The sequence below is a fragment of the Bos indicus x Bos taurus genome, chromosome 4, assembly GCF_003369695.1.
Source record: "Bos indicus x Bos taurus breed Angus x Brahman F1 hybrid chromosome 4, Bos_hybrid_MaternalHap_v2.0, whole genome shotgun sequence".
Lineage (NCBI taxonomy): Eukaryota > Metazoa > Chordata > Mammalia > Artiodactyla > Bovidae > Bos > Bos indicus x Bos taurus.
Window position 1 is genome coordinate 88,722,837 of NC_040079.1, and position 19,754 is coordinate 88,742,590.

Genomic DNA, 19,754 nt, shown 5'->3' on the forward strand with positions numbered 1-19,754 from the left:
TAGCTCACCCATCTTCTGAGCCCTGTTGCCTGTAATCACTTTTGGGAACATTCCTGAGTGTGACTCTCTCATCCCGCTGGCAAGGAAATAAATGCATTTTATTCTTAACTCCGATAATCATCACCTCCACTCTGCGCCATGCTAATGGCAGGGCAGCATCTTAATGACCCTCATCCATGGTCAGTGCCCTCTGGCCAGAGACCACTGGGAACACAGTTGTAGTTGAGCAAGTTGGGTTTGCTGCTTGGCGTGGGGATGGAGCGCTTGCCCTGGGGGGGAGCCGTGCAACAGCTCAGTGCAAGAAGGTTTTAGAAGGATTTACAGGACTTGGTGGTTTGTGTTTGGTGACTCTGGGGAGGATTTAAAGTAGCGCGGCTTTGTTTTTGATCAACCAGCTGGGTAACTGTGAGATATCTTAAATGTTATCTCTAGGAGCAGCAGCAAAGCTAAGGCTGGAAAGAAGTAAAGCTAAGGAAAGAAGCAGCCATCACTGGTTAGCTGGGCTTCCTGCTACTTTCTTCTGTGACCAATATTTATGCTGTATCTTGTTCAGAGTAGCCATGTTTTTGTCTTGTCCCACCACAGCACGGAGTGACCTTCTCTAGTGTTGACTTTTTGCAGAATCTTTGACATTTAACAGGAGAACGCGGGGCTGGGCCCGAGTGCCAGGCCAGCTCCGGGTATCTGGGCTGCTTCTCCTTCTTCCCGTTTTCACTGCTCTGAATTGCCCTGCTTCAGAGATCAGCCTCCTTGATCAGAGCTTCCACCTGCTCGCCTGCCTACCTGTCCCTTCATTCCTGTAAAGATTTGTCCTCGGCCCCTCCACACTGCCCTGGTTTATCAGCTGTTCTTCCACTCACTAGACAGACGCCATGTGGTGAGGAGCTGTGTGCGTGTGTGCTGATGCGGCCCTGAGCTCCTCTCCTGCCTCCTGTCTCCATTGCTGATCACTTCCCCGGGGTGGGGGGTGGGGGGGCATCGTCCACTGTTCCCCTCTCAGGTTTCTGAACACCGTGGCAGGAAGGCCTAAAACCATACATATGTGTTTTCTACCCTCAGCAGCACAAAGCTGTCTGGCAATTGCTTTTTCCATAACTTGTTTATTCCATGTTGGCACCCCACTCCAGTATTCTTGCCTAGAGGGATCACATGGATGGAGGAGCCTGGTGGGCTGCAGTCCATGGGGTCGCTGAGAGTCGGGCACGACTGAGTGACTTCACTTTCACTTTTCACTTTTCATGCATTGGAGAAGGAATGGCAACCCACTCCAGTGTTCTTGCCTGGAGAATCCCAGGGATGGGGGAGCCTGGTGGGCTGCTGTCTATGGGGTCGTGCAGAGTCGGACACGACTGAAGTGACTTAGCAGCAGCAGTAGCAGCACCCCCTAAAGCCATTTCTCCCAAACAGTTTTCTCTTTGGGCCACCAGTGAATCCCCTCCTCCCAGAAGAGGGTCTCAACTCACACTCTGCAAAGATGATGGAAACCACCTCATCTGTTCTACCTCAGCTTTCTTCTTTTCCCTGCTCTATTTTTTCTTTTTCTAAACCTCCATTGTCTTCCTTCCCCTGATACTCTCTGAAAGGAGGAACTCTTGGTCCTGTGGTAGCCTCACCCCTCCACACCTGTTCCTGACCTGTTTCGCCTTCTCTGCATCACCCCTCACCCGCCCCCCCCCCCCACCTCCCCAGCCAGGCAGCCTCTTCAGCCAGACTCCTTCCCTTCCTGGTGACATTCTGAGGTGGTCTTCCTCATCTGTGCAATTCGTCCACATTCACTCATGCCTCAACACTCCCCTTCCCACCGCTGGACTTAACCGTGGTCTTGTCATCACTTTCTCATAGACTCTTCATTTTCATAAACTTGACATCAGATAAGCTTTTCATCGCCCTCCACCTACTCCTGGCTCATCTTGGTTTCACTTCTTCATCATCTTTTTAGTAGGCTTCCTCGTGACTCTGATCCCCCTCTTTTCCTCTCTACTTCCTATGTTTTCTCTTCCTTTATCCATCTTCATAATCCCCTTTCTCTCCTGCTTCCCTTTAACAGTCTCACCCACTCCCTTAACTGGAATAATTCACAGATTTGTCTCTGTCCTTGGCCTTCATACAGAGGCCTCGTTCTTTATTTCTAACTGTTTGCTAAACATCTACAGCATGATGTATTGTCAGTCCTGAAACATCAGTTGTCTGAAACCAGATCCATCAGTCTCAGCAGAACCAGTTTTTTTTGCCCCATTTAATGGCACTTCCATTCTCTGTCACCCACAGATCTGGGATTCGATCTGTCATCTTTGACAATCAAATCCCATGAGTTCTACCTTTGCTTTTGTCTCTTGCATGTGGCCTCATCTTGGGGAGCTCACCACATTAGACTTGCGTTATGGAGCTACTACCTTGTCATCTAAGGGCAGGGCACCAGTCTTACTCACCTTTGCTTGCCCCTTAGTGGCTGGCACAACACCTTCCCCACAGGAAACCCACCCCCCTCCACTGTCTGTTGAATGATGGTCTATAAGTTAAGCATTTTAATGCTTTACTTGCATTTCACAAACTATTTGTCATTGAATGCATTTCTTGTCATTAGTTCACTGAATACCTTTATTTTTAGCTGAGCAAGCACCAGAATGAAGTTTCATGACCAGAGCCTCAACTCTGGTACTTCTGCTCTTTTTCAGGAAGAGCAGTTTGGCATGGGTTGGACGTGAGGCATTAATTTCACCTTCCTTCTTGAGAGCAGATATAATACATAGGGTTATTATGTTTTCACGGCAATTTTAGATAACTTCCATCTCCCTTTATACATTGATTTTTCTGCGTTTTTGCTTCTTTATTTTTTAACAGGTTTTCAAAATGGAAACTACCACTGTGACATAAGATGCTATTGATAGTACATCAATATGGTTCAGCTAGGCCCCTGCCCAGCAGAGTGTAGCTGCCCCGTGCACAGCCCTGTAATACATATTAGTTACACAGACATTAGGGAAGCCCTTCCCATCCATATGTATGCACAGGGCCTGCGGAAGTTAATAATGCCATATATCACATGCACGTAGGATGTAAAATGTACTTCAAAATGACAGCGGGCTCATATAAAACGAGTATTGGCTTACGACAAGAGGAACGCCAGAGGAAGCTTTTTGTCCTTTCAGACCTGCTCTTTACTGAATTATCTGCTTCTGTGTCTCAGTATTCCAGACTCCATTTTGCTACCCCCCCTACTTTTTATTTTTTGGTCAATATTATGCTCATCTTTCCAGCCACCTTATTTCACTTCAGCCACATGGATAACAAAAGAACCTCCTTGGAGAAATGAAAGATAGCAATTACACATTGGTATTCATGTTACAGGAGTCGCTGCCATCCTCGGGGACTTTAACAATGAATATCCAGCATTAATTGCCACAGTAACTGCGTGTCTGACCTTGCTGAAATGTAATACATCAGTTTTACATAGTAAAATTATTTGCTACTAAGAGATTAAAAAGGCATGATCATAAAATTATATTGCTGTTTGGAATGACTAGTAGTTTTTATTTTTAAGAAGATCTTGGAGGACTCGAATGAGTAGGTTGCTACATTTTCTTAGAAATGAGAACATCGGGAGTTGAAATCTTAGTATTCCCACTGACTTGGTTGGCAATTACAAGAGTAGTGCCTTCCTATTCTTATGGAAGGTGAATAAAATACATTGGCATCTCCAGTTAATCAGTGGAAAACTGATTAATAAGGCATGGAGACATAGTACTTTTTATGCACTTGGGGGAAAATGTTCTTTTTGTGTGTTTATACCTAATTTACGTAGGTTTTCTGCCAGGAGCAGGAACATAGAAACGTGCCCGGAACCCTAGGACCTGTTTCCCTTTGTAAGGAAGTAGCATCATTTTTAAGGTGCTGCTTGTTGGCTCTCAGCTTCTTGCATCAATCTTTTGCTCAGACCCTTGGAGATACAGAAGTTACATTTTCTCATGTGTGTCTCTCACACACCCCTTGCCCCCCTCCCCCACCACAATTTCCTCTGGCTGGATGTTGCCAATCAGAATTTCACACTCCACACTCTGAAAGTGTTCATCACTCGGGGCGGCTCCACACTGCTGGGTCAGCAGTGAGCCCGACTCCAACAGAGCCTCGTCAGCGGGCCACGCTGGGCTCTGCCTGTGGAAGCTGTGTGTGCAGAAATGAGTGATTGTTTGGCCTTCTGTCCGCGTTAAAAGTGATCGAGGTGAAGAAAGTCAGTGCAGTCACCCATGACACCCGAATTTCAGCCCAGATGAGATTCTAACTAGAGGATCCATTTTTTGTTCATATCCTGGCAAAACAAGTACATGATACATGTGAAGGCCATCTCAAATTTGCGTGGGCAGGAAGATGAACTGAATAATAGAATGAGTAGTGTTTTGCCCACCTTTTAAAGTAAGACTGTGATGTAAATGACAGTACGTAGCCATTGCATCTACTTAATATGGCTTGCTCATTGTTTTAGTGTTTTGTATGGTTTTTCACTTTTAACATAGTGGCTGTTTAGGAAGCAGTAACCAGGTAAAAGAGTAGTACACATGCAATTAGTGTGTTGTGTTTCTGAGACTTTGAACTTTGGATTTCTTTATTCAGATCATTCAAGTAGTTTTACAAATGAACTCCGACTCCCATCCTCACTGGGTTTTTTTCAGTTTCCTTTAAAGTATGTATGTTTTTCTAATGGTTTATGTGTCCACAGAACTTGATCCTGGACCCATTACCATTAGACGGAGATTCTTGACCAGATTCCTAATTTGTTCTGAATCTATAAAGAAATTAGGTGGGAAAGCAACTTGAGAGATTGCAGCTTTTGTTAGCTTTTTTTGCCTTTTAATCTTCTCTCCCTTTTTCCTTCTTCCATCCATCACTCCTGTCGGCAATTAAAGCAGGATGATGAAGTGACGACGGTTGAGGTGAAAGAGCAGGACCAGAATGTCCTGGTGCTGAAGAAAGTGCAGAGCTGCGGCCCAGCCCCGCAGGCGGGGAGCGCCGAGAGCGATTGGAGGTGAGAGTTTTCACCGGAGCCCCGCGCTTCTGTTTCCTTTCCCTGCCTGCCCCCCTTCTCCCGCTCCATCTCACTCGCTGTCTCTGCCTCCTCTTCCCTCCCTCCCTCCCTTTTTTTCTCCGCCTCTTGCCTCTCGAGCGAGCTAGCTAGCGTTCTAGCTGACTGCAGAGCTCCTAGCAGCCAGATGGACTCGGTTCCCAGCAAAAGGACAGAGGTGGCAAGATCTCTGAGCATCTAGGGGATGCCTTTGTTAGTGGTCGTGCACAATGGGCAGCTCCCGGCTGAGGGTCTTTGACCCTCACTTAGAAAGAAAGGATCCCGCCGCTGCCGCGCTGGCAGACCGAGAGCTGCCCCTGCCCACCTTCGATGTGCCTTATTTCAAATACATTGACGAGGAGGATGAGGACGAGGAGTGGAGCAGCCGCTCACAGTCCTCCACTGAGGAGGACTCGGTGGACTCTCTGCTCTCTGACAGATACGTGGTCGTGTCCGGGACCCCGGAGAAGATCTTGGAGCATCTTTTGAATGACTTGCACCTGGAAGAAGTCCAGGACAAAGAAACAGGTAAGGCAGGGGGGTGTCTCCCGCTTCTTCCAGACTCACGGCTGCAGCGCCCTTATCAGTTTCCTGAGGGGCAAGGCTCCCTCCCTAACCAAAGCAGCAAAGCGCGGGTGGGGGGCGGGGGGGTGGGGTGGAGCGGGGCGGCTGAGCCGGCAGACCTTTGTGCGCCTCCCCCTTAGCCTCCTGCCGTTTTGTTTAAATCCAGTAAATGGACGCATGGAGATCCCAGCAGCCGCCTGGTAAGTGGCTGTACAAAGAAATGATAGGAAGGCACGTATTCTTGTTTTGCTGGCAATTTTTACCAAATCTCACCTAAAGGCAGTTGACAACAAGAGGCCAGCATCCAGTAGCCAGTGTTCAGTGGGAAGGATTACAAGGGAGATGGGGGTTACCGGCAAGCATTTACCTAGCCCGCCCGTGGGAAGCACTGAGCTGGCCGGAGGAGCCTCCCTGCCAAAATGTCAACAATTAATGCAACTATTCAGCAACTAGAAGCTTAGTGGCAACTTCTGCGTTTTTCCAAGTGTTTCACAAACTGCTCAAAGCAAGCCCTACTGTGCAGAATATGAGACTCACAGCTTCTCAGACTAGAAATAATTCACTGAAGTCTTCTTGGTCAGGTTCCTTGTCCTTCTATTTAATCCTCAGGCAAAATACCCGCTTAGCTTTTTCACCCTTGCACTACTGGAAATGCTATCCCTGCATGATCTGGCTAAACTTCCTTCATCACACAGGGCAGTGCTGGATTCTTTTAACCAGGATTTGTAATTTGTTTCAGCCTGGAGCAGTTATCCCAATGAATAGGCCTCTGACTTTAGCCTGAATTCTGTGACTTGATCCCCTGACTAAAATGCACTTTTTGCTGCCGCCATAGCACCTGTCGTGACCACGGTTTGCAATACATGGACTGCATCAATAAAAGGCATTTGGGGGTTGTGCTGGTACAATACTTTGTATCGATAACTCCTTAAGTTTCTCCCATTCAAGAAGGATTTTGAGAGGATAGCTCAGGTGAGAACAAGCATTTCCTTGGGTCCTAGCAGTTTTGTCTGAACTTAACAGATCTGTGCTGCATTATGAAGGACATTAAGAGGAACAAAGATATGTGAAATATGCAGTTGAGTTTTTTAAAAGTCAAAATGACTCCATCACTCATCCTACTGATAGTGTTATTGTTTGATCTCACAATTCAAATAAAAACTTTACTTTGCCTTATGTGTATTTGGGGAAAAAAATAGCAGTAGTCATTTATACACAGGCTAAAAGAAAAACGTATTCTTGTGGCATTTGCTGGGTGGTTTTTGCTCGTCTGTCTATTAATATTTGCACATTTGAGTAATGTTTGCAAGTTCTGCTTCATCAGAGGTGGTCATTATGGAACTGGCCATAATTTTCTGTGTACCGATTACCAGACTGCTTTACACAGGTGGTTTGGACTTGATTACAGACAGGTTATCTGCCATGAAGACACCTTTGAATATGGGTACCAGGTTGGGAGATTCAGTGGCTTGTTCTTAATAGCACTACAGTTCTATTCTGTAGCACAGGACTTCATGTCTAAGTTGTATAAATAAGAGTAGAGATTACTGAAGTCAATCCTGGGCCAGTTGGTTTCTTTTTTTCTTTTGTTCTCACTGTCATTTGTTTTTTGTGAGGGATGGCCTTCTTGTTGTTGTTTAGTCGCCCAGTCGTGTCCAACTCTTGCAACCCCATGGCCTGTAGCCTGCTAGGCTCTGCTGTCCATGGGATTTCCCAGGCAAGAACACTGGAGTGGGTTGCATTTCCTCCTGCGGGGCATCTTGCTGACGCAGGGATTGAACCTGTGTCTGCTCGATTGGCAGACAGATCCTTTATCACTGAGCCTCCAGGGAAGTCCTGGTGCCTACTAACAAGCTCCCATACTTAATACTGGGAATGAAAAATCACCCTGATCCCTCTTAGTAATGCCAGCGGTCGCCTCCTGTTGGGAAAGGGTGTTGTAGCTGGTGTGTCGTGACTGTTAGTCCCAGGTTGCTTTAGATTATACCAACACCGGGGTCTCACGTGTCACTCTTGCCAGGTGCTGAGCAAAGCAGAGAGGACCAGGACTCAGTGGGGGTGGCTTCAGTCCTGCTGGGCCAGCCTCTCCTCACTCCTACTCATTTCCTTAGCATTTGCAGGGGACGCAAACACATGTGTTGGCAGAGACACCTGAGGGGGAAAATGGTAATAATACTTCCTCTGATCAAAGGAGAGTTTTATGATAATGAAAAAATCAACTTTGGAGAGAGATGGATGTGTAATATCATAGGGACACCTAAGTAGAAGTCACACACAGTTCTTCCAAACTTCATGAACAGCACTTGGAGAAAATACAACAGAAAGACCCGTATGTGGCTTTTGTTGATAAAACTAAAAGAAATCTCATAAATATAAGATCAGTTTCATGTAAAAATGGAAGAAAAGTGATTATGAGTTTGTTCTAGTTTGAACACCAAATGAATCACTTATTTTAAAGTAGCTGAGGCCCCTTGTCACTGATAGAGGTGAATTTCAGTTCTTTATCTTGTTCAGGCTGGCAACCCTCATTATAAAAGGCCTATGTATTCAGGGGTCTAATAGAGTCTCGTAAACATATGGAAGACAGATGGAGGAAAATGAGAAGGGGCTGTAATAAAAGTATACAGCAGTGTTTTTATGTTCTTGAGCGCCCCTTTTAGGGAGCTGGAGCCATATGGAGCCGGGTGGAGCCATATGGTGGTGGTCCACATGGCCCCAATGGCAGTGAGGGAGAAAGGTACATGGGAGGAAATAAATGATTCGGGTTGGGATGAGCCTGATCTTGATTCTTACATTCCTGTACCTGCCAGAGGCTGGGGAAGTTAACCAAACAAGAGATGCAAGTTATTCCCCATCTCTTTGCCACAAAAGTCACTTCATTGTTAAAGTGTAGGTTCACGGCCCAGTAGAAGAGACTTATACTCAGAAAGGAAAGTTCAAGCGATTGCTAGTTGATGTTAAGATGCAAGCAGGAAAAAAAGTTTACTTAATTGAGTGGAATAGAAATATGAGATAATGTATTTTTGTTATTACCTGAATTAAGAATAGAATAGAAAACAACAATTCATACAGTATTCTATCACCATATCAAACTGAGTTTTAAAAGCAAAAAAGATTGGAGATGCTTACAAGCAACCTACTAATGATTTTCCTAAATGATTTGACCCACATGACACTATGCTTATTTTCATATCATAATCTTCTGCGTGCCTACCTTTCCCCTCTGGTAGTACCTGGCACAAAAACCCATCCTTTGATTATCTCTGGAATGAATGAATGCATAATCCTTCCTTGTTTAAAATTGAAAAACTATTTGAGTCTGGTAACTGGATATCTGTTGGTGAACATGCAAAGACTGAAGCTGTTTGCAAAGATTTCCTTTTCTTTCAAGGTTCAGGTTCTGACTTGAAGGATTTGGAATGTTAGAGGAAAATCAAGCAGCTCTGTCTTCCATCTTCCCAGAAATAGGACAGATATCACTGGGCATTCCTAGCCCAGGAGACTTACACGGAAGGCAAGAAGCAAGAAAACCAGTTTGTTGTGTGTGGAGGAGCTGGGGGGATGGAGGTCTAAGTCTGTACCACTGCCCTGGTCCGCAGTGGTGGCTGCTCCTGTTTAAGCCCTTCCCCTCCCTGGAAAGGATGCAAGATGCTTCTGTTAGGAATAACGATTTCTGTTTCAAAGTGGGGCAGATGGGGGCGACACACTGTGTATCCTATGGATTACACAGAGAAAATCCTTCTTACTGATTTTTTTTCCTACATCTGCATTATGATGAGTCTACTTTAGGGGAAACATGAGCAAAGGACATTATTTGCTGCCCTGTTTCTTCTGTGTCTTGGGTTTTTTTTCATCTTTTCAAAGCAAATATGCTTGTGATAACAGGTTTTCAAGAAAAACAGAGACTAGGATAGTGGAAACAGGTAAAGCCTATCAGCCAATGCTTACTAGGCTTGACCTGCTTTCTTCCAGGTATGGCTGTTCTTACTTCATGAGGTTGCCTTCAGGATATCGTGGACTCGGTGTGTGTTGACCACAGTGTAGTCTGTGCGAGTGGGTGTACTTTCAGTGGCATCTACAAGGCTCCTTACATCATGGAGAAAGTGAGTCCCTTACCTGTGTAGCGAGGCCACCACCTCTGTGAAAGTTAATACCTGGGTTATGTCATAGAAGCGTCTCACTTAATTGATGGGGTGCCACAGCTGCTCTCCATCTCCAGCTTAGTAGTGTTTTTGGAGCACTGCATTGATGGGACCTTGAGTGGAACTAGAACAGCATGACAGTTTTTCACTGACTTTTTTACCTTCTTCCCCCTGCCAACAGCAAACCTGTCCTGAATACATGATACATACTTCTTTTGAAGGAAAATTAAGAATGCCTTTTTTCCTGATCATTGGAAATACAGAAGACAATTTAGGTGAACTTCTTCCTTAATTTCCTTATCTTTTAGGATTTCTGAAAAGCTGTTGGGTCCTCTTCCAGGCTTTCTTTTGCAAGTGACAAGATCTTTTTAAGCCTGTGCCCGCATGGCTGTGGAGGACTAGAACTTTTGGGGGCTGGCATAGAGCTTTTAGATGGTTGGGAGGCTCCCCATGGTTTTATGCAGTTAACATGCATGTAACATTATCTTGGATTTGTCTTTTTATTTTTGTGGTACCATGTGACACGTCATAGACCAGTCATAGATCTTATCTGTGTCTGCATCATTGGCTGCACACGGGGCATTTTTCAAAATACCAGTATCTGAGTCCCACCCCAGAGATGCTGATTCAGTTGACCTGAGTTGAGACCTAGGCCTTACGGTCTTTGAAAGCTCCGCAGGTGATGCTGTGCGTAGGCAGGTCTGAGAGCCACAGAGCTAGCATGATGACTGTGTCTCCCCACTTTCTTCAAAGACAAATTCCAAGCGTCAAATAGTTATGCATTTGCCCCTGGAAGCTAGGGGGGAGTCATTTCCACTTTGCCCCACCGCCCTCCCCACTCCCTCTCCTGGGCTCATATCTGGCCTCGTATCCACTGTTTCCTGCCCCAGTACCTCTGCAGCCTAAGTTCAGAATCACAAACCTGCATTGTTGGTCGAGCCTCTAAAACAGTTTTGAAAAGAGGAGATAATCCAGGGAAACAGTGGTGCTGGTCACACAGCTCTTTGCTCTCAATTCTTGGAATGAGGAGGCAATGGTATAGTGAGCAAAACCCATTTGGATTTTTGCCAGGGTTCTGTCATGCCCCACGGATCTCTGGGTGGTCCTTCAGTCTTACAGCTGAGAACGTTTACTTCTGTAAGAAATGATGTTTTGAGGAAGAATATGCAGACAGCAGAGTAGAAGGGGCATTCAGATGAGATTCAAAGTGTTGGTTCCTGGTTCTGGACTCGATTAGTAAACTAGCCTGAGACCTTGAGCAGTTATACATGAAGTGATTTCTGAAGTGTCTTTCATCACTGAAATGCTTTGGTCCAAAGAGATTTATATCAACCCTTTCCTTTCAAAATATGTCACAGAACCCTGAAATTCTAGATTTGGAGCCCCTAGTGTTCATGCAGCCACCTGCCAGAACCTCACGGTCATTTTATGCTTACCTCACCATCACTTAGGCATGCGCAAGGACTTAGGTCATTTGGCCTGACTCTTGTTGCTCTTGTCTTCCTGCTGTATTTCTTCAGCCTCACTCAGAGAGCAGTTAGAATGTTGATGGGGTAACAGACTTGGAATTCAAGGCTCAGTGGCCCTATCTGGTGATGACTTAAGCGTGTTTGTGTAGAACCTGGTCCAGTGGGAAACTTCTTAAGTTCCTTTCAGAAATTATGTTATAACGTTTACAAAGAACAGCTTTGATTTATCACCAACTAGTAAAATACATTTGCAGAGACTTTTATTACCAGGCCATTTTGGGTAATTCAGAAACAGTCTTTTGCCAGAGAAAAGCAGTGGGTTTTCCCCCCAGTGGTGAAATGTACTGCATCCCTGCTCTCAGACTAGCACTCCCTCTGTAATTCCTCTAGTTTTAACTTTACACACTGCTCCTGTGATAAAATACAACAGTGTATTTTTGAGTGTCCAGTTTATATATACATGTGAAAGTGAAAGTTGCTCAGTCGTGTCTGACTCTTTGCAACCCCATGGACTATATAGTCCATGGAATTCTCTAGGTCAGAATACTGGAGTGGGTAGCCTTTCCCTTCTCCAGGGGATCTTTCCAACCCAGGGATCGAACCCAGGTCTCCCGCATTGTAGGCAGATTCTTTACCAGCTGAGCCACAAGGGAAGCCCAAGAATTTTGGAGTGGATAGCCTATCCCTTCTCCAGCAGATCTTCCCAACCCAGGAATCAAACTGGGGTCTCCTGCATTGCAGGCAGAGCCTTTACCAACTGAGCTATTAGGGAAGCCAATATACATGTGATGAATGCCAAAGAAAATTTTAATTCCTTCCTTCCACAATTATCTCTGACCTCTACTATTATGTAGGCACTGTTGTAGCCATGGGACACAGCTATAAACAGAACACCGCAACTCCTCTGTGGGGCTTACATTTTAATGGGGGGAGTCAGCCAAAAAACAAAGAGGGAACCAGTGGATGTGAAAGATGTGATATGAATGGGTGCTAAATAACCAATCTCATTACAGGCACTAGTGTGGGAGAACTGTATCTATATGCCATTAAAGATGAAGAAGCTATATTTTAGCATATCTGAAGTAGTATAGAGAATTAACATGAAGCTTCTGGTCTTATTCAGCAAAGTTCAGAACTGAAGGAAATAGTTGAAAAAATAAATAGATACAAGACAAAAGGAATTTGAAGTAGGCATGGGTATCCCCAGATGGTACTTGCTTCAGCTAGAAGTTGTAGGCTTTATATCGCTGTAGTTGCTTGGTATCAGCCGTTTACCTTCCTGACCTGTGCAGATAACTTTCTCAGAGACTCATAACTGGACTAGGTTGCCACTTGAGGTCTTTTTCAGCTTTATGGAGCTGTCAATTTTAAATATTAGGTTAATTCTGTTTGCATACATGCTAATGAAAAAAATCAACGAAAGACTGAAGAAATTCATTAGCCTTGACTCCAGCTGCCTTGGGTGTGCCTCAGATGCAGATGAGAGACCCACTGTTCAGCAAAGGCTTGTTTTTCCAAATAAAGTGAAGGCTTGAAACAGCAATCCACAGTGACAGTGAAAATCCCGAAAGTGCCGTTGAGAGAGCACTAGGAATAAAAGTGCTCATATAAGCGTCTGGTTTCTGTTCTGCTCTGTAATCTTTGTGCATTTGGTTTGGTTTCTTGGCAGTTCCCTTAGCTTCTCTCCTAATTGCTAATATGGAGAATGTGTTGTTATTGCTGATTGCAATCGAAGTATTGGAAGACTTTATAAATTAATATTGACAAAGTGACAAGATAATTAGAATTGTGTAGAAATTTCTTTCTCGGTTGCCTCATTTATGAAAGAAAGCAAAGAACTTAGATCACATGACATCTGAGGCCCCCTCCAATTTTGAGAGCCAGGTTTTGACACCACTCCATTTATCTGAACGTCTGCTCCCTTAGAATGATGCTTGTATAGGATGATTATCTCCAGCTAATGGACAGAGACACCAAGGCAGAAGAAGTTAACTAAGGTGCTTCAGAGATAGAGGGATCATTTGAATCTGGAAATGAACCCAGCTGTGTTCGTAGCTTTATCTCAGACATCTTTTTTGTCTAGTTACTAGAATCATGGATAAAAGGCAGAATTGAAGGAAAAAATCTACCATTCACCTCTAGCTATAAACCTCAAATCAAGCATTTTAGTAGTCACTTTAGGGAGAACTACTCTCCAGCACAAAGACTTGCTTCTTGGTCTCCAGCTGTGAGTAAAGTGGCCACTGCATTGGCTGACTGCTTCCAGAAGGTTACACAAGACCGAGGGTGTGAGGGAAGAGGTCCTAATTATCAGCTGATGCTGTATCAGACCACTCACATGAGAAATGATTAAAAATCAGATTTTAACTGAATTTCATTTGAGGTGTTCATCTTCTGAACTCATCTATTCACACCACCTTTGAACAAGTGATATTATGAATAATAACAAGGGAATTGATGCTTTTACACTGCCAGTAGATTGTGGGTTAATTAATACTCCTGTTGGTAATGAAGCCAGGTGAAATGAAGTGAGATAGAGCTGAAGCATAAGGTCATTAATGTAGGCTGATTAATAATGGAAATGTGGAAGTTTTCATTACAACCTGAGCGATGGGAAAAGGAGATGTTTATTGGATAAGGACATAAGCAGAAGTACAGCCTACTTTTCAGGGAAGCTATTCCTGTTTAGAACATATTGGGTCAGTGGAATACGTTTTTCAAAATCACATCATTTTCATGTTTTATACCACATGATCTCTTCCAGGACAAGTATAAGTCTAGAGCACATAGAAACAAGCTAAAGTACTGTAGGGCTGTGGGAAATTAATTTCAGGAGGATCTGAAGACAGGAAATGGAAAATGAAGCACGCAAGGGGTAAGAATTACCTTAGAAATAGACCTTTAGTCTCCTGACTATAGGAATTTTGAAAAACTTGTGCATCTTCACAAGAGTTTTTGGACTTTCTTCTTTGAATACTTCTTCGATATTTTATGGAAAATATCAATAACTTTATGATGGGTTAGACTGAAGGCCAGGTCCTGGACACAGGAAGCGAGGTAGAGGATCTTTGAAAGTTTCTTTGGCACATTATGTCCTAAACGAAATACACATGTGACTGCTTGTTTCTGTGAAGTCTGTCCTGGTGGCGTGTCCTGAACCCCCCAAACCACCAGGGTCTCCCTTTGTAAACTGTAGCCAGAGCAAAAGACTTAGAAATGAATGGAGTTCCTCCTTTATTCACCTTTGCACATTTTATTTGCCTTATTCCCCTTATTTCCATTTTCTTTGCCTCAGATGCTCAATTTGGTCCTCATATCTTTCGATAGACAGCTGTGGGGAACCTTAGGTGTTTCTTTTTTGTAGTTCAGTAAATTCTAATCTCCTTGAATGGCTAGTGGATAAATTATTACAAATAATAAAATACTCTGGTACACTGAGAGTTGCCATACATATGTGCATAAATTACCAAATTTCAAAGAATCAAAATATATAAAATACCATCTATTTTTAAATATAAAGCATAAAGGCCCTCTCTAATAAGTCACAAACTATGTAGAATATCTTTGGTTTTATAATCATGTGAATAAGATATTGGCTTAAATCTGTATAGTCTCTTTGACATAGTGTGAAGGTTGCTTTTTAAACACAAACCCAGTATTACTTGTAGTTTTTCTTATAAAGATGTGTTTGAGAAAAGCTTTGTTTAGATTTCCCTTTATATTTTGTCTCCCTAATATATATCTTTTAAAAACAAAGGATGCTACTTCTTTCTATTTATAGTTCTATAATCTATAATCTCTGTAGCACAGTTTCTCAGTTAATTTGTGCTGATTTTTATTCTTAATAAACTTTTGGGAGGGGGGAGTTCTTTTTAAAAGGAAAATGAATTTTTATTTCCTTAAAAAGAAAATGCTTTTCTCGTCTTAAAGTTTTAAAAATGACTGCATTTTCTCAGTGAATTTGGGGTATATTGGCACACTTAATATTGTACTTTAGTAGAAACACTTGTGATTTTGTGAGGGTCCAGCTGTATTTCCAGAAACTTGTTTAAATGTGTGATATGAGTCAGGTATTTTTGGAGCAGCAGATTCTAAAATTTCTGGAGATATGATACTGTCTCAAAAGTGTGTTTAATTTTAGCAGAACCATAGTTTTAATGTAACATCAGCAAATGAAATTACTCGAGACTGTGTTTAAAGCAATTCAGTGGATTAAAAACAACTCTTCTCTCTCTCCCTCTGTTCCCTTCTCTCCCTCAGAGATCTTGTGTGTCATCTTTACTCTTGATGGAATTAATGTGAGATCATCAAATGTTCTCATCCGTATTTTTAAATACTGTGACATTGTCCTCAGTCAAAAATTTTAGGGTCCTGTCAGAAAATGGGGGAAAAAGTGATTCTTCAATACAAGAGTGTGTATTTCAGATAGTCTTATAAGTGTCAGGAAGGAATGCTAGTGGATGGCAGTCTGTTGATTATAATCACCGCATGTTAGAGTCTCTCACAGCGTGTTTCTATCAAATTACGGCTTTAGGTAAAGTGTACAAAGCCACAGAATTGTTGTAATTGACAAGCACATGTCTAAAAGGGATATTCTTCAAGTGAGAGAATTTTTGTCTTTAACACACCTATAATTGAGCTTTTCCTCATTTCTCTCTGCAGTCTTTCTCATTATAACCTTCCCCTCCCATTTCCCATTATCCTCATTTTCTGCCCTTGGGGCTTTCTTGCTCTACAATCGAAACCATTCTTTTCATTCTGTTTGCTGCTTTTTTGCCTTGTACTTAAGGCTGCTGTTGGGCTGTCAGTCCTTCCCCCAAATCCCAGAAATAAATATGAAATGAGACAGAATTGGGAGGTATGGGTGAACAGAAAGTGTGGAAAACTAAAATGTCTTATTGTAATACCCAGAATATCTTGTTGTAATCTAAATAGTGGCAGGAGATTACTTTCAGAGCAATGCTATATCCTTCTCTGCTTCACACTTACCCTTCTTGTCTGTTTTCAGCATACAGGATACTTGATGAACCTTCTAATTTTTAAATCTTTTAATCCTATAAATGAGCTTCACTTAGTGTGAAGATGAAAAGCAGAAGTTAAAATTTCCCATCTCATGCCTAGTAGGATATTTCTATTTAAATGCTTAGTCTAAAAATGAACAGGAGTTTAGGTGAGTGGTGTTTATATCAGCGCTGGTGATAGATAGTAGTTTTAATATTAAAGCATCTGGTATTTTCTTTCTACATCCCTTTCTGTGCCTTAAATAGTCTTGTTATGAAGAAAGATTTACATAGTATTTAGAGCAAGTTAATCCCCCCCACCACACACACAGAATTTTCTTCCTGTTTTGCTTGATAGCACGTATTTTGTTTTTGTGTAGCAGGCTTATAGATACTGTAAATCCAGTGTCGTGTATTTTGTTAAGGAAAAAAAAAAAAAGCATAGAGAGAACAGGATGGAGATATTTCCATCCTAATTTTAGCTCTTGTCCCCAGAGTTGAACATGTAAAATGTGACCTCCTGTGTCTTAGTTCAGTTTGGTCTGAATTTGAAGGCATTGCAAAGCCATTTTCATTCACTACTGATGACTTTTATAGAAAGATTTGATTAGGCTCAAATTCTGCCATTGCTGATTAGCATATTGTGAGTGTATCATATCTCAGAATTATTATGACCATTTACACTATTTGACCGTATTCTGGGGGAGGTTGTTGGTTCTTTTAAAAAGAGATCAGAAACATGCAAGGCAAATGTTTCTTTATCAGCACATTCTAGAAATTCACAATAGTGAGATTAGGGTAAATTCACAACACTCATCTCTCTTTAAATGTACTTTTCCTGCTTATGATAGTTGAGAAACTTGAGAACGAGACCACATTATTGATACTGTATTTGAGTTCCTGATTTTCTGTGCGTATATATTTTTTGTGATTAGGCATGGCTGCATATAACAGAAAATCTCGAACAGTGATGTACACAAATATCCATATACTTCTGTCTCATGTGCAAATAGAAATAAAGAAATGCACTCCAGAGCTGGTAAGGCACATCTGAAATCAGCTAGAGGTATGATTCCTTCCAGCTCTTTGCTCCAGTGTCCCTATACATTTCTGTCCTTTCAAAGTAATATAAACATATTGTAATTTAAAGTGCCATGTAAACACTTTTTTAAAGCCTATAAAGATTAAGTCTTATATTTTTCTCTATAGGTGAGTATTTACACTAATCTCATGTATTCTTTTTTTTTTAATTGAAGTATAGTTGAGTTATAATGTTGTGCCAATTTCTGCTATACAGCAAAGTGATTCAGTTATATACATTAAGACATTATTTTTTTACGTTCTTTTCCATTGTACTTTATCACGTATATTGAATATAGTTCCCTCGGCTATGCATTAATTATAATCTTGTGTATTCTTACTTCTCAGGGCTTATTTAACTGTAAGTACCTTTCTCTTGTGTAATTTGAACCACTGACTTCATGATTGAGAATTCTTCATCTTTTACTCCCAAATTCTCCCTACTAGTTGTGAGAAATATTTTTCATAAATAAACAACATATACAAAGAAGTAGTTCATGTCATAAGGCTTTGAAGAAGTTTTTTAAACACTAGCACAAATTAAAATTATTCTTCTCAGGGTAGGCTATAGTATACCACTTTATATATTATTGTATTCCTGGTGATATTTCAGAACTCATATGTGCCCATTACATATCTGTGTGGATCAAATCACCGTGAATCATGCTAACAGAGAAACTTAAGAATGTTCTTAGGCTTGTGAGTAGTACATTTACTTTAAAACAAAACAAAACTGACTTATTATTAGAACCATTTGAGACAAGGAATATGTATGAGTGCCTTCAGCCAAAAGGCAAAAATACCTTGCCCAGTGGCAGGTGATACATGTTTAATGGCCTGTTTATCCAGAGGTTGGACTGATAGGTGATAACTGAGGTGAGGGACAGCCAAGACATTGACATGCAAGTCAGTTCTTTTGCTTTAGGAAAGAGTGAACACGATTTAACATGACTAATGATTTCCAGTATCTGTAATGTCTAATACAGAGAAGTTTATGTAGAAGAAAAGGAATTTTATGATTTGACCTTTAAAAAAAATTGTTTTCCTTTCTGTCTTTACATTTCAGTTGTTTAAAATATGAATATGTGTAGTGGCCATTAAAATAGCTTAAAAGCATTGTGAATTTGTGGACTGTCTTAATCCTTCTCTGTGATGATCATTTCTACCTTTGGAAAAGTCAATCGGTCGATCTCTCGTAGCTGTGTGCTATTGCCAGGTGCTTGCTAGGAAATAGAAACAAAGTGGTATTTGAGTAGGGATAAAGGGACTCTAGCATGCTGGCATGCAGATGAAAAACAACTTCACCGGGGCATCTCTGGCCATTCAAGGCCCATAAAATGACTAGGTTCCTTTATGGTGCTTTCCCCTATCTCAACCCAGGATTTTGTGACTTTCCTGCATTTCCTTTCCCCCTATCCCTGACACGGACAGTTTGACTCGACACCCTCAGGAGAGCATCACACAGTTAGAAACATTGCTGAGGCTCGGCCCAGCTTAGGGCCTGAGCCCCTTCTGACATTAACTTGGATTAACATGGTGGTGGTTTTCCTTACTTATCTCAGTCTTGGTGTCACCATCCTGCAAAGATATAAGCCCTACCTACCTCCTAGGGTGGCTGTGAGGAGCAGAGACCAGCTGGGTGAAGCTCGTGATACAGCTCACAGTATGTGGTCCATAAAGAGTGGCTGGATTTTTTTTTTTTTTTCACACAGACTAGCACTCTTTTCCCTTCCAGTGTTTCCCTATCACCCACCAAAACCACCACTAGCTTTCTGGGGCATGGTAAGGAACAGGCGTGGTTCAAAGCAAATTTGAGTCTCTCTGAGGCTAAAACAAAACAAAATAAAAACAAGACTGGTCAGCAAAAACAAGACCGGGAGCTGACTGTGGCTTAGATCATGAACTCCTTATTGCCAAATTCAGATGTAAATTGAAGAAAGTAGGGAAAACCACTAGACCATTCAGGTATGACCTAAATCAAATCCCTTAGGATTATACAGTGTAAGTGACAAATAGATTCAGGGAATTAGATCTGATAGACAAAGTGCCTGATGAACTATGGTTCGTGACATGGTACAGGAGGCAGGGATCAAGACCATCCCCAAGAAAAAGATGCAAAAAAGCAAAATGGATGTCTGAGGAGGCCTTACAAATAGCTGTGAAAAGAAGTGAAGCGAAAATCAAAGGAGAAAAGGAAAGATAAGAAAAGATAAGAAAGGAAAGAACTCTGTTCTTCAGAGTTCCGAAGAACAGCAAGTGAAGTGAAGCGAAAATCAAAGGAGAAAAGGAAAGATAAGAAAGATAAGAAAAGGAAAGAACTCTGTTCTTCAGAGTTCCGAAGAACAGCAAGTGAAGTGAAGCGAAAATCAAAGGAGAAAAGGAAAGATAAGAAAAGGAAAGAACTCTGTTCTTCAGAGTTCCGAAGAACAGCAAGGAGAGATAA

The 19,754-nt window shown here is 42.1% G+C and overlaps 1 protein-coding gene across 3 annotated transcripts in view; it reads left to right on the top strand.

Moving 5' to 3' along the window:
• The window catches only part of RAPGEF5 (Rap guanine nucleotide exchange factor 5), a 256,576-nt gene that overhangs the window by 179,265 nt on the left and 57,557 nt on the right, over positions 1 to 19,754 (top strand). For 2 of the 3 annotated variants that reach the window (XM_027539948.1, XM_027539946.1), the window contains exons 10-11: positions 4,902 to 5,020; positions 5,496 to 5,584. In XM_027539948.1, coding sequence (XP_027395749.1) covers positions 4,902 to 5,020; positions 5,496 to 5,584 — 208 coding nt within the window. The remainder of the gene's footprint in view (positions 1 to 4,901; positions 5,021 to 5,495; positions 5,585 to 19,754) is intronic. The other variant, XM_027539947.1, reaches the window with a different exon arrangement.